The sequence below is a fragment of the Oryctolagus cuniculus genome, chromosome 21, assembly GCF_964237555.1.
Source record: "Oryctolagus cuniculus chromosome 21, mOryCun1.1, whole genome shotgun sequence".
NCBI classification, from domain to species: Eukaryota; Metazoa; Chordata; class Mammalia; order Lagomorpha; family Leporidae; genus Oryctolagus; species Oryctolagus cuniculus.
In genome coordinates, this window is record NC_091452.1 from 23,621,612 (window position 1) to 23,641,774 (window position 20,163).

General features: G+C 53.7%; 1 protein-coding gene across 1 annotated transcript in view; it reads right to left on the bottom strand.

The window, feature by feature from the left end:
• Positions 1 to 11,176, bottom strand: part of TBC1D10A (TBC1 domain family member 10A) — a 30,906-nt gene extending 19,730 nt beyond the window's left edge. The window contains exon 1 of the mRNA XM_008274706.4: positions 10,887 to 11,176. Within this exon, the coding sequence (XP_008272928.3) occupies positions 10,887 to 11,095 (209 nt within the window). The 5' untranslated portion in view covers positions 11,096 to 11,176. The remainder of the gene's footprint in view (positions 1 to 10,886) is intronic.
• Between the last annotated feature and the right edge of the window lie 8,987 nt (positions 11,177 to 20,163).

Consider the following 20,163-nt stretch of genomic DNA (forward strand, 5'->3'; position numbering starts at 1 on the left):
TGCCTTGAAACCAGGTGCGTACACAGCGTAGCAAGGGCTTGATAAAAGGCCTCTCCCTCTGGCCAGCTCCAGACCTTCCTCAAAGGCCAGCACAGAACTGAGCATGGATATGTTTGATGACGGCTTTTTACAACATTATAGTTCTAATATTCAATTAACTTAACTGAATGGTTGTGATAACATGTACCAGGCACTTGCTGTGCAGACACTGTGCTCAGCACTTAATTATTTCATTTAATTCTGGCAACAAGCTCCTGAGCTCAATCCTCCAATTATCCCCCTTTGCGGATGATGAGACAGGTTCTCAGCAAGCCAGTAACTGTCCAAGATCCACAGTGAGCAGGGCACAGCTCTGGGAGTGAATCCAGGCCCTGTTCTTCTCCCACTGGGTGCTATCCATTTGGCTGCATGCACGGTCATGTTCCCAGGGAGCTTAGAGCTCAGTGAACCCAGAGCCACAAGCCGAGAGATGCTTGGCAAGCCACTTCAGCTCTGGGGTTGAGTTTCTGTCTCTGTAAAATGGGGGTTACGATGATAACTATTGCACAGAATTAAACGAGGCAGGATACGTGAAGGTCCGCCTACTGTACAGGCTCCCCTGTGCAGCAGCATTACCGGACTGCGCTCAGAGGACAGAGCGGGTCACTCAGAGGCAGACTGCAAGCCCAGGATGACGTCTGGAAGGTGCACAGAGGAAGGTGGTGGCAGTTACAGAGCAGACTCCCTCCCCCCTCCCCAGAAAGACAGAGGCCCCAGGCATCTCTGGTGCATGCCTGGGGATGAAGCTTGCAGGCCCACCTCTGCTTTCTCACTTCCGCTTTCTCTTCATGGGCTAAGGGGAGCGATATCAGGCCCTCAGAGTCAGAGCTACCAAAGGGCTCTGCTCCACATGACTCAATGAGGAACTGAAGGGGGATTCCCAACCTGCCCTGGCAGGCTTGGCTACAAGCTGAGTGTGACCAAGGCCATGGGGTGAGTGGGCAGAGCACATGAGGGAAGCCTCATCTTCCTACCCACACCACCTCACTCCCTCGCCATTATGCCAAAGGCCCGCAGTGCAATCTCAGAGGGTCATTCAATGTGCATTATGAGACTTGCCATGGACCACAGGGCCCTGACTTTGTGACAGACACTGTGCCAACATCATCTCCCTTGATCCTCCTACCATCCCACTGTAGGACACCACTGATCTATTTACAGAGACATCACATCCCCGGAAAGCGACAGAGGCAGGTGTCAGAGCTCGGTCTTGCTGCTGTCTTGAACCGACCTGGGCTCCCCAGGCCCAGGTTAAGTTTTCTCTTTTTGTGAAGCCAAGGTGGAGAGGGAAGGGGAAGAAACGTCCTCCAAAAGGGGCTGGCCAGGAGGATCACCCCAGACACGCGGCATCCAACGCCCAGAGTGCACTGAGGAAGAACAAGAGCTCCCCACACTTACGCTGCCTCACTGGGTGCCTCATAACCCAACGGCACCTGTCTCAACCTGGGGTACGTGTGAGGGGCTGCGTGTACAGACCTGGGACAGGAGTTGGGCCATAACAACTCAGTGGCAAAAACAACCTGAGAAGCCTGTTAGAAGTGCAGAGGTTTGAGGCTCGGCTGAAATCATAAGGCTGGGACAAGGAGGGGAAGGAAAAGCCACAAAGTGGGTCCAGTCTTAGGAAGATGGAAAAGTGGGAAGGAGGAGTCCAGATCCAGTTCCATCACTTGCTCAGCCATGGTTTCCTTGTCTAATAGTGCAAAAGAATGCTTACCCTGCCAATTTCCCGTTGCTACCGTAAGGATCACTGCGAAGTAAAGAAACTGAAAGTACTCTGCAGACTAAAGAGCTACATGGATTAAAGCATCCTTTGATTACACCCCTAAGCCATGAGGGTCCCTGGTCCTGCAAAGAGCATGCTGGGAGCATGGCTTGTGCGGGATGTGCATGAGGACCCCTTGCATTCTTGTAGTAGGTACCACATAAAGAACCTCTTCAAGCGTGGTTCTACTTTGAAGTCAGTCGCAGAATGTTAGAAGTAGATGGTCTCATTAACATTGCCCCATTAAGAGTGTCTTACAGGACCTGGTGCTGTGGCACAGTGGGTAAAGCTGCCGCCTCCAGTGCCAGTACCCCATAAGGGCACCGGTTTGAGTCCTGGCTGCTCTACTTCTGATCCAGCTCCCTGCTAAGGCTCCTGGGAAAGCAGTGGAAGGAGGCTCAACTGATTGGGCCCCTGCACCCACATGAGAGATCCAGAAGAAGTTCCTGGCTCCTGACTTCAGCCTTGCCTGGCCCTGGGCATTGTGGCCATTTGGGGAGTGAACCAGAGGATGGAAGATCTCTCTCTCTTCTCTCTCTTTTACTCTGCCTTTAAAAATATAAATAAATCTTTTAAAAGAGAGAGAGACAGAGAGAGAGAGAGAGAGAGAGAGAGAGAGAGAGAGAGAGAGAGAGAGAATACCTCATTTATATCTTATTTTATGTGGGAGAAAGACTAAGCCACTTTCTGAAGGTCACACAGCTAGTTAGTGGCTCAGTGAGGCCTGGGGCTTGGGTGTCCTAATCCTTGCTCAGCAGTCTTTATTTATACAATGCTCCTAATCCAGTTATCTCATATGATCCTCACAGGCCTCTGCACACAGCCACACCTGTAACTAAACTGTTTCATATCTGACTTCCCTCTAAGTTGTAAGGCCTGTGAGGGCAGGGCCTGTCCTTTATCCTGAGCCTAGCACAGGGCTGCATACACAATAAATGCTGGATGAAAAACAGGGAACATTAGTCCCATGACCAGATGAGGTGACATGCCCAAGTCACAAACCACAAAGGAAAGTAGGGGAGCTGGCACTAGAACTCTGATCCCTGTGCCTGGTTTAGAGCCCCTTCCCACACACAGGCCTCAATTCCACATTTGCAGCCAGAATCTCTTGTCCCGCAGAGCTGCTAAGTACAAAGGTGTTTGCCTTCTCCTAGGTGCTGGACTTGCACCCACCTGTCCCAGCCGAGGCACCACATCCGAGAGCAGAACAGAGATGCGAGGTGAGGTCATGCCAGATCTCAGATGCCCTCTACCTCTCTTGAGAGTTCAGGCCGTGCCCAAAGACTCACACCTATCCTGCAAGCTGTTATCCCTGCCTTCAAGGCCTCGGCACTCTCTCCTTGGGGAGGGGCCTAGCTTTCTTCGCATTCTTCTTGCCATCCAATATGTTTACCAGGAAGAAACCACAAAGCTCAGAAACACTCACCCGACTCCCTCCCTAACCAGGTCAGCCAACCTGCTCTCCTGCTAGAGGGAGACAAAGAACCCCTTGATGTGCCCTGGGCATGCCAGGCACGCCAGGCCTTGGGGAGCCCAGGGCTGTGACAGAGCCTGCTGCCCACTGCTGAGGAAGGCTGTGGCTGGCCTTGCCTCCCTGTAGTCAGAAGGCTCCAGAACAGGTTCTCTGAGAGGCCTCAGCATCTCAGTGTTGGCCAACACAGCCAGTCGTGAACCAAGCCCTCTTGATTTGCCAGCCGCTTTCTCCTCATGGCCCCAGATCTGTGTCCAGGCCTCAGTGTCGCTCTTTCGGGCTATCCTGGGTTCTCCCGACAGGTCTCACTGCCTGTGACCCAGCTCTCTCTGCCGTCTTTCACACCAGACCCAGACTACCTTCTGAAGCACAGGAGGCCTGACAGTCAAGGTTAGAGGCAACTGCCCGACTTCTTTTCCTTGCTTATCCTAGCTTCACACCATCCTCCCGCCTTTCACCCTTCTGGTTACCTCTGCTCTAGCACATGGCAGTCGCAAAAAGCTGGCATTTGAGGAAGGACTGGGCACAGGGGTCCCCTCCCATCCACTGCCCCTGCTGAGGCCTGGATGTAGACTCCTGTAAGCACAGCTGCTTGCCTCTTTCCATACTTTCCAGAGTAACTTCACACCTGAGTTATGGCCTTCATCACCTGACACTGTAAAGACATGTCTGTGGTTCTATTTTCCAAATAGTCTGTGAGCCCCGTGAGTGCTACAAAATGGCGACATCTTGTTCAGTTCTGTATCCCTTGTCCCAGTCCCAGGTTCTGGCTGAGTAGGTGCTTAGTAAATGTTTGGTAAATAAGCTCACTGCCTAGAAGGCTAAGCTGGCAACAAGTGACCGTGGCTTGCTCTCCCAGGAGGCTGATGCTGCTATTTCCTTACCTGAAGGAGGGCACAGCCTCTGAGGAGCTGGACAGGGCATGAATGGATTTAGGAGGGGAGGCTTGGTTAGCAGGTACAAGGAAGGGAAAGATGAGTTAGACAAAGCCTAAGTTGGCAGGTGCCCCCAGGTCCTCGACAGGTGGCTTCCAAGCAGGTTAAGCATCAGGAATGTGGGTTTGCCAGTGGGGTGGACAGTTTTCTCCCTGCCAGAGGGGGTCCCTGGGCCCAAGATAGCAGCAGATTTTCTGGGGGCCGACTATGCAGCTAGGGGCAAGTGTGCTGCCTGCAGGATACAGTGATCAGTTAGGGTACTGACAAAAGGTGGATGACGGCAGCACTCTGCTTTGCTGGGCAAGGCCTCCTAGGCCTGGAGGCTCACTGGGCTTGACAGTGAGAAGAACAGGCAAGAGTGCTGGGCTGAGAGTCGAAAGACCTGGGATCCCTCTCTGCTCTGGCTCCACTGTTAACTCTGCTTCTCCAAGCTTCAGATTCCTCACGAGGAACACATGAGTAATGCCTGCCTTGCCTATAAACACTTCTTCCAAAAGGCACAGACCGGATATCAGTCAGATGGCCATTAGACAGCATTTTCGGGTCAAGACCAATATGTGGACTTGAGCCTAAGGGAGAGTTAGGCCAGGTCTGATCTGACCATGTTTCTAGGGCCTCCTCAACCCAAGGGCCTTCCTCTCTAGGTTTTTCCCTACTGGGATGGCCACGAGCTTTAACTAAGATGTGCCTCACCCTCCACACTGGGATGCGGAGGTAGCCAGGTTCCTGCTGACTCCTACCCTGAGTATGGGGGCCTCAGGGATTGTGAGGACCTGGCACCCTGCCTGCTGCCACCTTAGCCAGGCTTAGTCACTGGATTTAGACATCAGGAAACAGGCTCAAGCCCAGTTTACCACTGCAAACTTCGGGCAGTTTCCTCTCAAGTCTTCAGTGTGCTTGTCTACAGTAGGGATTCCTACCCCTCACAGGGAAGAGAGGGTTCACTGTGGATGAGGGTTCACTCACCCACAGGGGCTGGGTCTCGCTGACACTCTATCATAGCCAGAGATAGGAAGTCAAAATGGAAAACAGGGCCCCTGTCTATCCCAGACTGTAAGAGAGGGCACCTACTCTGTGCCAAGCTCTTTTCAAACATCAGTTTATTTAACCCTCATAGCAACCCTACCAAGTTGGTATCATCACCACAACGTTGCATTTGAGAAACTGAGGTTTACAGAGGAGAAGCAACATATCCAAGGTCACAATGACAGCCAGACTCCAGAGCTCGTGTGAGGAGGGAGCCCAGAGCACCCTCTTTCCTCCATCTCTGTGTAAGCAGAGTGCATGGCTAGACGAGGGTCAGGACTCACTGCCCCGTGGAGGCCTTGTTTCAGGACCAGATGCAGGGAGGACAAAACATCAGGCAGGGCCCACCGCCTTATCTCTTTCCCACAGCTTAGGGTTTCCTAGCTGGCGGACACATAGGCACCTTCCCCGAGCAGCAGCTGGTGCGTCGGCCCCTCCTTTACCAAGTCAGGTCTTGTCTGAGGCCCTGGAACACCCACAGGGTCAACAAACCAGATTTTCTTTTCAGGCTGAGAGAAGGGAAGAAGGAGAGAGAATGGGAGGGCCTGTGGTCTAGAGTCACAGACCAGGGCCCACATGTGTAGCTGACTCCTTCCAGATGGGCCACCCAGGGACCACTCCATTGCCTGCTCCATGCTCTCCTGGGATCTGTAATAGCTCAAGAGAAGTGGATGCTCTGGACTTTTACAAACTAGGGAAGTTGGTGGGAAGACAGGGAGGCAGGCTCTGGCTTGCCAAGAGGGCCTTGGCCCCATGCCAACCAAAACTGGCATAGACCAATCTACAGGGATGCCAATTAAGCCAGTTCCACGATTTCTAAAGTCACATCACTGTTATAATTGGCCACAGTAGAAAGAAGGCCCAGGAAATAGGGAAACTGAAGAAGGCAACACTGCCGTTCCAGTTATTTTTCCCTGGGCCCAGCTCAGATCCCTCACTCCCACAACAGGAAGCCAACACCCACGAGATCCCAGAGAACAGAGCTCCTCGCCTCATCTGGCCTGCAGACTGAGGCCCAGTGGGAAGCCCCAGCCTCAGGAGCCAGTCCTGACAGCACAGGGAAAAGGAAAGCCAGGGACCCGCCTCTCAGGCCATCTCTTTTGGGCCAGGAGATGTGGTATCCAACTTGATCCTTCTTTCCCTTCCTGACTGTCTCCTCTCTGCTGCCCAAGGGACATCAAACAAGTCTGCTCTTCCTATCCCAAAGTGACAGTGAGGGCAGCATCACTCCCTTGCCCTCCCCTGCCGAGAATACTTCTTTCTCCTTACCTGGTCCTTCCTGGGCTTCAGTGCCCAGCTCAACCTCCAGCCAAGCCAGAACCACTGCTACCAGCACCCCTGTCTGGCCTGTGCCACCCACAGTCACTGCTATCCAGCTGCTTTCATGCCTCTGGCTACTGCTCAACAGTAGGGGCTACGTCAGTCCCACCAGGGATCCCCTGTAGAAGTAGGCACAAAAGACAGGCAAGCTGAAGGAGTAGGAAGCTTTAGGGGCTAGGAATTGGGAATCCTGGGTTCAATTCCTAGGTCTGCTCCTAATAGATGGAAGAGGGGGAGGCTAGCCACTCTTCTCAGGCCTCAGTTTAACCAGCTGTATGACGATGGCCATCTCTAGGGTGATTTTCAGCTTTCTGAGTTGGCATGTCTACCAGTAAATCATTTAGTAAATAACTAGCACTTGGCGATTTATTCCACTGCAGACCTAAGCAGAAAAGGTGCGTCAGCTGGGTCCTAGCCCTGAAACAGATTAGTGTAATGGACTGGTAATGACAACACACTCTTGCCCTCCTGTGCCAGCCCTTGTAGCCACCTACACCGCTGGGGGACTCAGAAGTGCTGAGCTAAGCCAGGGAAGGTGAAGGAGGCACTTTCTGTTACACCTGACACCTGATTTCCTGCTGGGGCCACGGCCATATTTATGGATGGTGAACACAATGGAAACTGCCTGACTAGGACCTCTTTTTAAAGATTTATTCATGTGAAAGGCAGAATGACAGAGACAGAAGGAGGGAGAGAGAAAGAGAGATCTTCCATCTAGTGGTTCATTCCACAAATGGCCCAACATCCAAGGCTGAGTCAGGCTGAAGCCAGGGGCCAGGGACTCCATCGAGGTCTCCTACATGGGTGGCAGGGACCTAAGTACTTGGGTTATTATTCGCTGCCTTTCCAGGTGCATTAGTAGGAAGCTGACCTGGAAGCAGAGCAGCTGGGAGCAGAGTCTTGAAGCAGCACTCCAATGTGGGATGCAGGTGTGGCAAGCTGCAACTTAACCTGCTGTGCCACAACACCAGCCCAAGATAGTCTCTCTAAGCCTCAACCTCCTCATGTTTAATAAATAAGGACTAAGTGGGGCAATCTCTTAGGCTCCCTTGCAGCTCGGTCTATGACTTTTTTTTTTTTAAGATTTTATTTATTTGAGAGGTTGAGCTACAGACAGTGAAAGGGAGAGACAGAGAGAAAGGTCTTCCTTCCGCTGGTTCACTCCCCAAATGGCCGCAATGGCCGGAGCTGAGCTGATCCAAAGCCAGGAGCCAGGAGATTCTTCCCAGTTTCCCATGTGGGTGCAGGGGCTCAAGGGCTTGGGTCATCTTCTACTGCTTTCCCAGACCACAGCAGAGAGCTGGATTGGAAGAGGAGCAGCCGGGACCCGAACTGGCACCCATATGGGATGCTGGCACTGCAGGTGGAGGATTAACCTACTGTGCCAAGGTGCCAGCTCCAGTCTATGATTTTTTGATTGACTGGTGCCAAGTACCAAACAGCCATCTGACCTACTTTCTTCCCCATTCCTTCAGCCCCTGGCAACTGCTAAGATTGACTACTTTTTTTTTTTAAAGTATTTATTTGAAAGGCAAAACAACAGAGATAGAAATAGATAGATAGATAGATAGAAGATAGGCCTTCCCACCATCTACCACTAGTTCACTCCTCAAATAGCCACAAATAGTTACTGGGCCAGGACAAAGCTAGGAGCCCAGAACTCCATTCACATCTCCCATGTAGGTGGCAGGAGCCCAAGTACCTGGGCCATCCTCTGCTGCTTTCCCAGGCACACCAGTAGAGAGCTAGATCAGAAGCAGAGCAGCCAGGACTCAAACTGGCACTCCAATAGGGGATGCCAGCATTGCAAGTGGCAGCTTAACCCACTGTGCCACAATGTTGGCCCCAGATGGACTGTTTTGAGACAACCTTTGGCCCAGGGTGGCTGAAACAGACCTTTAATCTGGAGCCAGAGTCCCTTCCATCTCCACGGCAGCCATCGGCGCTAATGTTTCACTTCTCTGGGACGGCACATGGACTCCTAGCCCTCAGCCACGAGACTGGGCTCAGGGCGGTCACCCTGAAACTTCCCATAACTTCCCCTCCATGGCCTTGAGCTGGGACTTACTCTTGGCTTTTTTTTTTTGAACCACAACATAAACTAAGCAGGAAGCAGCCAAGCTTTCAGATACCAGAGATTTTAGGTTGACCAACAGGCTTAAGAAAGTGAGGTAGGGAGAAGGAGTTGGGCTGGGAATCCCACCTCCTCAGCCCCAGCCCCAGTGTTGCAGAGAAGTGGAGGGCATGAGAGAGCCATAGCCCGGGTTTGTGGTTCGGGGGTAGAGAAAGCAGATGTCTGGCTTGCAAGGCTGGGAACCAGAGCCAAAGGGAGGTGCTCCCACTGGGACCTCTCTCTGCCCACAAATACCAGAGGTACGCCCTCATTTCTCAGATATTTCGAAGGAAAAATAAAGAAAACCAACATCTTCTGGGCCACTCTGTACACCAGGCAGTGTGCTAGGCTCCTCCCCTTACCTGATCTCATGTAATCCCCCACGGGACGGTGGAAGTGTTGCTCCTCCCTTTATAGTGTGTAAACAGGCCCAGAGAGTCAGAGCTTGTTCAAGGTCGCACAGCCAGCAAGTGTGATTTCTAAATCTGGCCTTTTCCCACTATATTGCTCTGCTCTGCGCCCGCCCTGAGACCTGGTTAACTGCCTGAGAAGCATACAGTAGAAAGCCTCACACCCTAGCATTCACCAACAAACCCGAGCTCTTTCTTCCAAGACCCCGCAGCCGAAAACGAGAATTTGTTTTTCTGTTCTTATGACACCACACCTCCCTGGCCTCTGGTCCTCAGTGACTGCTCCCCAGTTCAAAAACTCACACCCCAAGTCCCCTTTGGGTTCTCACAAGTGAATCCCTCCCTGGGGCGCTGTGAGAAAGCAACAAATCAGGATGGGGAATCCTAACTAGGGGTGCTCTCTGAGGCTCCCTGTTGGACTAGACTGCTGGGGAGGGGCTGGAGGAGATAGAGCCAGTGGGAAGAAGGAAACTCCCCTTAGGGGAGTGGCCAGATTCCTCTGAGGGAGAGAGGCCTGGTGAATGAGAGGCTTTGGGGCTGGGGAAAATCCCGGAAGTGACCTTCATGGGGCTGATGTGTGGGGTGCGGTTCCTAGACAGTCAAGGCATGTCCATAGTCCTGAGAGAGGCTGCAGAGCCTTGAGGAATCTCACGGGGTCGGAGAAGGGGGGAGGAGGGGCCCCCCACTGGAGGAGGGTCCTGGCGGGCCCCATGGGGGCCATCGGTGAGGGGCTGCCTGTGTCGGATGGGAGGCACAGCAGAGAGGGGCTAGCCCGTTCTGCGCACAGCACCGGTCTCATCTGACAAGACAGCTGGCGCGAGAGGAGGGTCTGGAGTCCATGCTTCTTAAGCAGACCCGCATACAGCCCCTGTTAGGATTGGGCTCAGGGGGTCCTGCGGGGCCAGAGTGAGGCTGTCCTGGCTGCCCAGCTTGGAGGGAAGGTGCTGCTCTAGTCCCTCGCCGGCCAGCTGGGTGCCTGGGTGCTTGCTCTAGGGGTGGGGCGTCTGGCTGTACTCCATGAGCAAGGACCCTGCCACCTCCCTGCCTCCCACGCCCCAGGTCTGGGTTCGGGAGGAGGCGCAGGTGCCTGTGGCCTGGCACCAGGAAGGGGGAGTGTCTGCTCACCTGTTGCCAGTGACAGCGGGGGAAAGAGCCTTTGGGTGGGGGAGGTGGAGGGGAGCCCTCTCTGACCCTACAGGGATGAAGGGACTGTCTGTCCCTGCATGGGGCTGTCCACCCGGGAGCTGACCAGTGTCAGGTCACAGAGGCCTGTGTGTCCTCAGGAAGGGGTCAGTTTGTCCTGGGATGGGGTCGGAGCAGGCCTCTGGTCTCCTGGTGTGTGTGTGTGGGGGGAGGGCAGTGGGGTGGGAGGCGAGGGGGCTGTGGCCCGTGGGGGAGGGGATAGGGATGGCGACTATCTGTCTGGAAGAGGGGCAGCCATCCGTGGGCCTGTCAGGCGTGGCAAAGCCAACCCCAAGGCTAGGAGGCAGTGGAAAGTCTCGGGTGCTATCTGTCGTTCTGTCCCGCCACAGGGACAGGGCACGGTCGGTCCCTCCCGAGGGGCGGGTCAGTCCGTCTGGGGCGGGGGAGGGGAGTGGGCCTGCCTGGCCCCGGTCGGAAGTAGGGCTCCCCGTGGGGGTGGCTCGGGGGGGGGGGGGGCTGGGGCCGCGGAGGGAAGGGGGCGGTTGCCGCTGGCTGGGCGGGGGACAGGTCAGCAGGTCCTGAGGGCGGCTCGGTGCGAGTCCAGGCCCGGCCGCGCGCCTCCCGCGCCCGATCCCGACCCCCGGCCCAGGGCCCCGGCCGCACTCACGCGCCCTCCACGCCTTGAGAGCCCACGATGAAGCCGAACTTGTCGATGCGGCGCTCGGCGAAGCCGTTGGCCTCCGAGTCGGAGCCGAGAGAGCTGAGCTCGTCCGCGGCTGCGGCGTCGGGGCCCTGGGCCAGGCTCTCTCGGGTCCCGGAGAGGCTCCCCGCGGCCGCGGGCGCGCGCGGCCCATTCTCTCCGCTGCTCTTCGCCATCCCGGCCGCGCCCGCCGCCCGAGCCCCAGCGGCCACCTCAGCCACCTCAGCCGCCTCAGCCTCCCGGCCGCCGCCGACGCCGCCGACGCCCCTCCCATACGCCGCGCTCATTGGCCACCGCAAGGCTAGAGGCGGGGCTCTAGTCCCACTGGGGTGCTCCCCCCACACCCAATAGGCGCCGCGAACCCCGGGCCCCGCCCACCTCCCCCAAGCTGGCGCCAACAGGCCCGCCTGAGGGGGCGGGACAGCCGTCACTCCGAGCCCTCCCCACTCGGCTGCCAATCACAAGAACTCACCTGGACCAGCTCCTATGGCTTTTCCGGGTTGGCCCCGGCCGTGCCTGTCACCTGCAGCGGCGCTCCAAGTGGCCCAGAGCTTCTGCGGGGATTTCACGTCTGCCTCCTGAGTCCCTCCCCTCATGAGACCCCAGAGACATGGATGGAGATTGCTTTACCCCTTCAACCTGTAAGGAACTCTGAGGAGATCCGAACGGGTTCAGGGACGCACCAGGGCGCCAGAAAGGCTGTTAGAAGTTTTCCTCACTGTTACTGTGAATGAACTCGTGGAAGGCCTATTTTTTAAATATTTTATTTTTATTTATTTGAGAGGTAGAGTTACAGAGAGAGAGGGAGAGGCAGAGAGAAAGGTCTTCCATCATCTGGTTCACTCCCCAAATGGCCGCAACGGCTGGAGCTGAGCTGATCCGAAGCCAGGAGCCAGGAGCTTCTTCTGGGTCTCCCACACGGGTGCAGGGGCCCAAGGACCTGGGCCATCTTCTACTGCTTTCCCAGGCCACAACAGAGAACTGGATCAGAAGTGGAGCGGCCGGGACTCGAACCGGCGCCCATGTGGGATGCCAGCACTGCAGGCAGCGGCTTTACCCGCCTCATTATTAATAAGGACCAGGTCCGGAGTGGTGATGCAGGGGGTTGAGCTGCCTCACATGTTGATTCCCTGCTATCCACTTTGGAACAAGCTCCCTAACTCGCCTGGAAGGCAGTAGATGATGGCCAGGTCCTTGGGTCCCTGCCACCCACGTGGGAGACCCAGATGGAGTTCCTGGCTCCTGGCTTCAGCCTGGTCCAGTCCCTGCTGTTGCAGACACTTGGAGAGTGAACCAGCGGATGGAAGATCTTTCTTTCTCTGCCACTCTGCCTCTCCCTGTCTCTTAAATATTTTTAAAAGAGAGTAAGAGGGGGGAGGGGGCAGCGCTGTAGCATAGTGGGTCAAGCCTCCACTGGCCACACCAGAATGCCATGTGGATACTGGTTCTAGTCCTGGCTGCTCCTTTTCCACTCTAGCTCTCTGCTATGACCTGGGAAAGCAGTGGAAGATGGCCCAAGCCATTGGGCCCTTGCATCCACATGAGGGACCTAGAAGAAGCTCCTGACTCCTGGCTTCTGATCTGCCCAGCTCTGGCCGTTGCAGCCATTTGGGGAGTGAACCAGGAAATGGAAGACCGTTCTTTCTGTCTCTCCCTCTGTAACTCTAGTCTTTAACTTAAAAAAAAAAAAAAAAAAAAAAAAAGGCATAAGGACCAACCTTCACTGTGCCCTCCCACACTGCCCTAAGTTCTGCTTTCTCTTGTAATCTTTTTGACCCCACAGCTTTACTGAGATATAATGAACATACCATAAACTCGGGTTTCAAGTGTACAATTCAGTGGTTTTCCGTGTGTCACAGAGCTGTGCAGTCACAGCCGACTCACGTTGGAGCATTTCATCACCCAGCCGTCAGTCCCCAGTCCCCCTTGCCCAGTCCCAGGGAGGTCACTTTTCTGTCACCATAATTTGTCTTTTCTGGACAGTTCATACACTATGTGGCCTCCTGTGGCCAGCTCCTTTAGTTTTCCAAGGTTCACCCACACTGTAGCACATATGAGCGCTTCCCCTTCCTTATGCTAGATAATAGCCCATCACAGGGACACGCTGTGCACCCATCAGCAGTGATGGCCGTTTGCGTGTTTCCATGTGGGGGCTGGCATGAACAACGCTGTTTGAACACTCAGGTACAAGCATCTGTGTGCACACACGTTTCCATCGTTTCTCTTGGGAAGATTCTTGGGAGTGGAACGTCTGGGTCATATGGTTCTGTTTAACTTTCTGAAGAACTGGCAAGTTGTTTTCCAAACTGGTTGCATCATCTCCTGTGTTCTTTCAGCGATGAGGTCTATGCTACTATTAGGCCTGTGTCACAGTTAAGGATTTCAATGCAGCTTACACTGGGAGGGCCAATTTTACCTACGAGGACTTAGCCCCATGGCGTCCTAGTTCTAACCCGAGGGACTGTCAACTCTTGGAGCTATAACGATGGCTTCTCTGTGTAGCCCTTCATGGCCACAAGTCCCCTAGACCTATGGAAGAGACAGGCTCGGAGAGGGGAGAGGACCAATCAGGACTGAGCTGTAAGGCCTGGGAGAGGCTAAGAGCTCCGGGCCAAGCCTCGTGGGGGTCTTCAGCCTTGAGTGACTTCACCAGCTGTTTCTTTGATGGCACGTGGCTCAGACATTCTTGAAGACTTTGCTGTGCAATCTTCACATTCCATGGGTTTCTGGTTTTCCATAAACAGGGCCACAGCAGACATGGGAGTGGGCACAGACTATTTTGGTCTTAAACCCTCAGTCTGGGAAGATGTTCCTCCTTTCTAGTGGCTCCAGAGTGGTGGGCTTGAACTCCCAGCTCCTGGGAAGGGCAGAGTGGGCCTCCCATTGGGGGGTGGGCCTATCCCAGGGAAGGGAGAGAGAAGCCAGGCACACCTACAGCAGATGTGAAGCCCTGAGCACGGCGAAGTATCCACAACCCTCTGACTTCCTAATTCTTGTCTAGGGTCACATCCCAGACGCGTCTGTAGCTCTGTGAGGGAGCAGGCACACGGATGTTCACACTGGGAGTAACTGAGGTGGGGACGGGGGGCACCTGGGAAGCCCCTTGGCTGGGGCCGGTGTTGTGGAGCAGAGGGTTAAGCGGCCACTGGCAACCACAGCTTCCCATGTAGGAGCACCAGTTCGAGTCTCGGCTGCTCCACTTCCGATCTAGCTCCCTAACGCGCCTGGGAAAGCAGCAGCAGATGGCCCAGGGCTTGGGCCCCTGCGACCCATGTTGGACACCCGGATGGAGTTCTGGGCTCCTGGTTTCAGCCTGGTCCAGCCCAGCCGTTTCAGCCATCTGGGAGGTGAACCAGAGAATGCAAGATCTCTTTCTCTCTCTGCCTTTCAAGTGAAATAAATCTTTACCGCAGCAGCCCCTGGGTGTTCATCTCTGGGAGACTGGGTAGATGTTACTCCAATTAAGGCCTTTAAACCCCAGCTTCTAATTTTGTTACATCAGACCACCCAGGATGCAGACTGCTGCTTTGTGACCTTGAAGTAATCACTTCTCCAAGTCTCTTCATCTGTAAAACAGAAACACTGAGTTGCTCAGAGCTAAGCATCTGCCACGCCGCCGCGAGATGCTGGCAATGGTGGCTCCAAAGCACTTGCCAATTCATTGTCTTCTTTTTTTTTTTTTTTTTTTATTTATTTGAAGGCAGAGAGGCAGAGGGAAGGAGGGAGGGAGGGGAGAGGGAGAAGGGGAGGGAGACAGGTCTTCCATCCTCTGGTTCACTCCCCAGATGGCCACAACAGCCAGAGCTGCGCTGATCTGAAGCCAAGAGCCAGGAGCTTCTTCCAGGTCTCCTAGGCAGGTTCTATCTTCCACTGCTTTCCCAGGCCATAGCAGAGAGCTGGATTGGAAGTGGAACAGCTGGGTCTAGAACCAGTGTCCATATAGGATGCTGGCCCTGCAGGCAACGGCTTTACAAGCTAAGCCACAGCGCCGGCCCCTTGAGTGTTTCTCACCACAGCGTGTGGCTGCAGCAGGGGATCACCCGCACACAGCCTGGGAGTCTTAACTTCACGACTGGGCCCCTCAATAACTGGATGTTGGAGGTGGGATGTGGTGAAATGGCTAAGACACCACTAGGGATGCCCGCACCCCATACTGAGAGTGCCTGGGAGATAACAGGTGACGCTGGCTACCTGCCACCCACATGGAAAACCTGGATTGAGTCGTCAGCTTCCTGGCAGTTGGGGAGTAACCCAGCAGGTGGGAAGTTTCTGTCTCTCATTTATTAAAAATGCTTTTAAATAAAAAAAATAGGGGTGGGCATTGTGGTGTAGCAAGTTAAACCACCGCCTGCAGCAGCCACAATCCGTAATTTTGTAGTGCCGGTTTGAGTCCTGGCTGCTTTGCTTCCCGCCAGCTTCCTGCTAATGCATTCATCGTAGGCAGATCTTTGTGCTTCATTGTAGATGACGGCTCAAATGCTTGGGCCCCTGCCCCCGTGTGTGAGACCTATATGGAGTTCCAAGCTCCGGCCTGGCCCAGCCCTGGCTGTTGTGGCCATTTGGGAGTGAACCAGTGACCAGAGATTTCTCTGTGTTTCTCTTTCTCTCACCCCGCCTTTCAAGTAGATGAATAAATATGTATTTTATTTTATTTTTTGACAGGTAGAGTTAGTGAGAGGGAGAGAGACAGAGAGAAAGGTCTTCCTTTTTTTTTGTTGGTTCACCCCCCAAATGGCTGCTATGGCTGGTGCACTGTGCCGATCTGAAGCCAGGAGCTTCTTCCTGTTCTCCCATGCAGGTACAGGGCCCAAGCACTTGGGCCATCCTCCACTGCACTCCCGGGACACAGCAGAGAGCTGGACTGGAAGAGGGGCAACCGGGACAGAATCCAGCGCCCCAACCAGGACTAGAACCCGGTGTGCCGGCGCTGCAGATGGAGGATTAGCCTAGTGAGCCATGGCGCCGGCCAAGATGAATAAATATTTAAACTAAATAATAACTGGGTGTTCAGAGAGAGAGAGAGATCATCCATCTACTAGTCATTCCCCAAATGGCTGCAAGGGCTGGAGCTGGGCCAGGACAATCCAGGAACCTGGACCACCATCCGGGTCACCCACCTGGGTGGCAGGGGCCCATGCACTTGGACCGTCCTCTGCTGCTTTCCCAGGTGCATCAGTAGGGAGCTGGACAGAAGTGCAGCAGCTGGGATTTGAAACTGCCCACGTGGGGTGCCAGCATTGCAATAAGCAGCTTCGCTTTTCAGAACACCACTTTCTTCCTTTTAAGTTACTTAGTGTGGTTGCTGTTGTGGCAGAGAGAGCTGAGCTGCTGCCTGTGACGCCAGCATTTCGAGTCCCCAGCTGCTTCCCTTCTGATCCGGTTTCCTGCTAGTGCTCCTGGGAAAGCAGCAGCAGACGGCCCAAGTGCTTGGACCCCTGCACCTACATGGGAGACCCAGAAGATCCTGGCTTTGGCTTGGTCCAGCCCCAGCCTCTGCAGTCATCTAGGGTGTGACCCAGCAGATGGAAGGTCTCTCTCTGTCTCCATCTCCCTCTGTAGCTCTGCCTTCCAAATAAATAAATAAATCTTAAAAAAAAAAAAAAAAGTTATTTGAAAGGCAGAGTGACAGAGACAGAGATAGAGACAAAGATAGGGACAGAGAGGTCTTCCATCTGCCAGTTCACTCCCCAAATGGCCACAACAGCTGGGTCTAGGCCAGCCTACAGCCAGGAGTCAGGAACTCCCACCTGGTTGCCCAACCTGGGTGGGAGGGGCCCAAGCACTTAAACATCATCTGCTGCTTTTCAGGAGCATTAGTAGGAAGCGGGATTGGACTTGAACCCGCACTCCGATGTGGGAAGGCTGTGTTGCAAGTGACAGCTTAACTCACCGCACCACAACACTGGCCCCATCATGGAGAATCTTTTGGCCCAAGGAACGGAAAACACGACTCAAATAGGCTTAAACCAAAGCTGCATTTAGTGGGTCCCGTGGCCTAAAACTTCAGCAGCAGTTTCATCCAGAGGTTTTTAACTACTTGCGCCTTGACCTCATTTTTCTTTTTCCTTTTCTCTGTCCTCCCTCCTACTGTTCCATCCACTAGCTAGTCCCCCTCGTGGCGGCAGCTCCTGGCCTCACGTCATTCCTTCTAGATGCACGCAGTCTTTTTGAAGCTCTGTTCAGTGGAGAGGAGCTTGCATTCGGAGCTGTCACTCACCTGTCCTGATCTAATCCCCACAGCTCAGGGAGAGGGAGCACTGACAAGGTGAACTGAACTCAGCTCAAGGCAACAGCAGTAGCTTGTCTGTAATGACAGAACAAGGATCAGGAGCGTCCCCTCATCCTACTTCATGACCTGCACAGCCCCGTGTATCTTGCTTGCATGATTTTAAAAAAAATGCAGAATGGTTAAGTGCATACCCTGATTGTCTAAGATCTTACTTTTATGAGTATTTTTACAAAGCAGACTGTGAAAACCTTCTAGGCCAGTTATGTGTACTGATATAGATACCCTTTTTAAGAACAGATTTATTTATTTATTTAAAAGGCAGAATGACATAAAGAGACAGAGCTCTTCCAACCACTAGTTCACTCCCCCAATGGCTACAACAGCTGGGACTGGGTCGGGCTGAAGCCAGGAGCCAGCAACTCTATCTGGTCTTCCATACGGATGGCGAGAACTCAACTACCTGAGCCATCCCCTGGGAAGCAGGATTGGAAGTGGAGCACCCAGCACTCAGACAAGCACTCTGATACGGGATGCAGGCATCCTAAGCAGCAGCTTAACCCACTGTGCCACAATGCTGGCCTTCATATATACCCTTAAATATGAGCTATATTATACTTACTTTCCCAGGGTTTTTAAAATTTTTATTTTTTATTTTCCTTAAGATTTATTTGAGGCTGGCGCTGCAGCTCACTAGGCTAATCCTCCACCTGCGGCACCGGCACCCGGGTTCTAGTCCCGGTTGGGGCGCTGGATTCTCTCCCGGTTGCCCCTCTTCCAGGCCAGCTCTCTGCTGTGTCCCGGGAGTGCAGTGGAGGATGGCCCAAGTGCTTGGGCCCTGCACCCGCATGGGAGACCAGGAGGAAGCACCTGGATCCTGGCTTCAAATCGGCGCAGCGCGCTGGCCACAACACATTGGCTGTAGCAGCCACCTGGGAGGTGAACCAACGGAAAAAGGAAGACCTTTTGCTCTGTCTCTGTCTCTCCCTCACTAACTCTGCCTGTCAAAAAAAAAAAAAAAAAAAAAAAAAAAAAAAAAAAAAAAAAGATTTATTTGAAAGTCAGAGTTACAGAGAGGAGAGGAAAGACACAAAGAGAAAGACAAAGAGATCTATCAATTTTCCATCCGTTGGTTCACTCCCAAATGGCCACAATGGCCAGGGCTAGGCCAAGCCAAAGCCAGGAGCCAGAAGTTTCATCTGGGTTTCTCATGTGGATGCAGGGCCCCAAACACTTGGGCCATCTTCTGCCACCTTCCGAGGCACATCAGCTGGGAGCTGTATGGGAAGTAGAGCAGCCAGGACTTCAACCAGCGCCCATATGGGATGCCAGTGCTGCTTAATGCACTGTATCACACGGCTGATCCTGCTTTTCTGAATTTTTAATTAGAGGGATAAATGAAATGAGGGTACTTCAAAGAAAAGTTCATGGAAAATGAAATGCAAGGACAAAATTATTTTGCTGTAAATTTTGAATCTGGGGCCAGCACTGTGGCATAGAGGGTAAAGCCACCTCCTGCAGTGCTGGCATCCGATGTGGGCACCAGTTCGAGTCCCGGCTGCTCCACTTTCAATCAGTTCCCTGCTAATGCACCTGGGCACGCAGCAGAGGACAGCCAAAGTGCTTGGGCTCCTGCACCCACGTGGGAAACCCAGAAGCTCTAGGCACCTGACTTCAGGTCAGCCCAGCTCCGGCCATTGCAGCCATTTGGGGAGTGAATCAGCTGAGGGAAGACCTCTGCCTCTCTGTAACTCTTTCAGATAAATCAATAAATCTTAAAAAAAATTTTTTTTTAATCTATGTCTAGTTTTTTGGTAATACATATTCCCCTTCAATTCTTGGCAACCCTTTTATTATGACTGCTGTTCCACTCAAGTATATGCCCTGACACAACCACTCTGTGTATTCTTTAATGCCAAGCATGATTTTAAGACAAAGTCCAGTTGTTAGTGGCCTCTGTTGGGCTGTAAGTACTTGTCTCAAGCAGCAAGAACTGGAAGTGAAATTCTTTAACGACTATGCATCCCGGAACCCTCTGCACTCAACGCCATTCAATCCTGAGGTCAAGTCTGCCTCTCAGCCATTGCCAGCATTCCCAACAGGAACATTTCCGATTTCATTCTGGTCTGGCAGGGCAGTGTGGTTGCCAGCAGATGAGGGGCTCAGGCTTTCTGAAGGGCTTGCCACCCACGTGACCTGGAGCAGGCCACTCATTTTAAAACTGGATCAGGCCTGGGTGTTTGGCACAGTGGTTAAGCGGCCACTCGGGATACTCACGAGCCACGACAGAGTGCCTGGGGTTGAGTCCCGACACCGCTCTGACTCCAGCTTCCTGCTGATGCACATCCTTAGGAGAGGCAGGTGATGACTCAAGCAACTGCGTCCCTGCCCCCAGGTGAGACCCGGATTGAGTTCATAGCTCCTGTCTGCGCCTGGCCAGTCCTGGGTGTTGTGGACATTTGGGGAATGAAGAGATCTCTGTCCCACAACTTTTTCCTTTTTGAAAAAGAATTCCATCTGGGTCTCCCATGTGGGTGGCAGGTGTGCTTTCCTAGGCATGGTAGCTGCACTGGAAGTAGAGCAGGCAGGATGCGAACTGGCCCTTATATGGGATGCCACTGTTGCAAACGCTGGCTTAACCTCTGTGTTCCATCACAGGCCCCTCTTTCAGTTCACACACACACACACACACACACACAGCAGATCATCCTCAGGAGGTTGCAGCGAGAATCAGCCAAGTTGAGCAAACAGCTCTGAACACAGCAAGGCGCTCCTTACAGGCAGTGCGGTACCGGGCTGCATGCTGGGCCACTGGTGGTCACAAGCACTCATGGTCAGTGGGCCTCCTATGACTGAGTGAGCCAGGACAGATGTTCATTCAGGAGTTCCGGGAAACTGGGCATGCTCGCCAGAGGGCGGCTCAAAGGGCCCATTCACTCACATTCCGCCCAGCAGCATTCCTGGCCTGCGGTCACAGACTGGGCCCAGGAGGCCCCATGGGGTCTGCCAGTCTGCAGA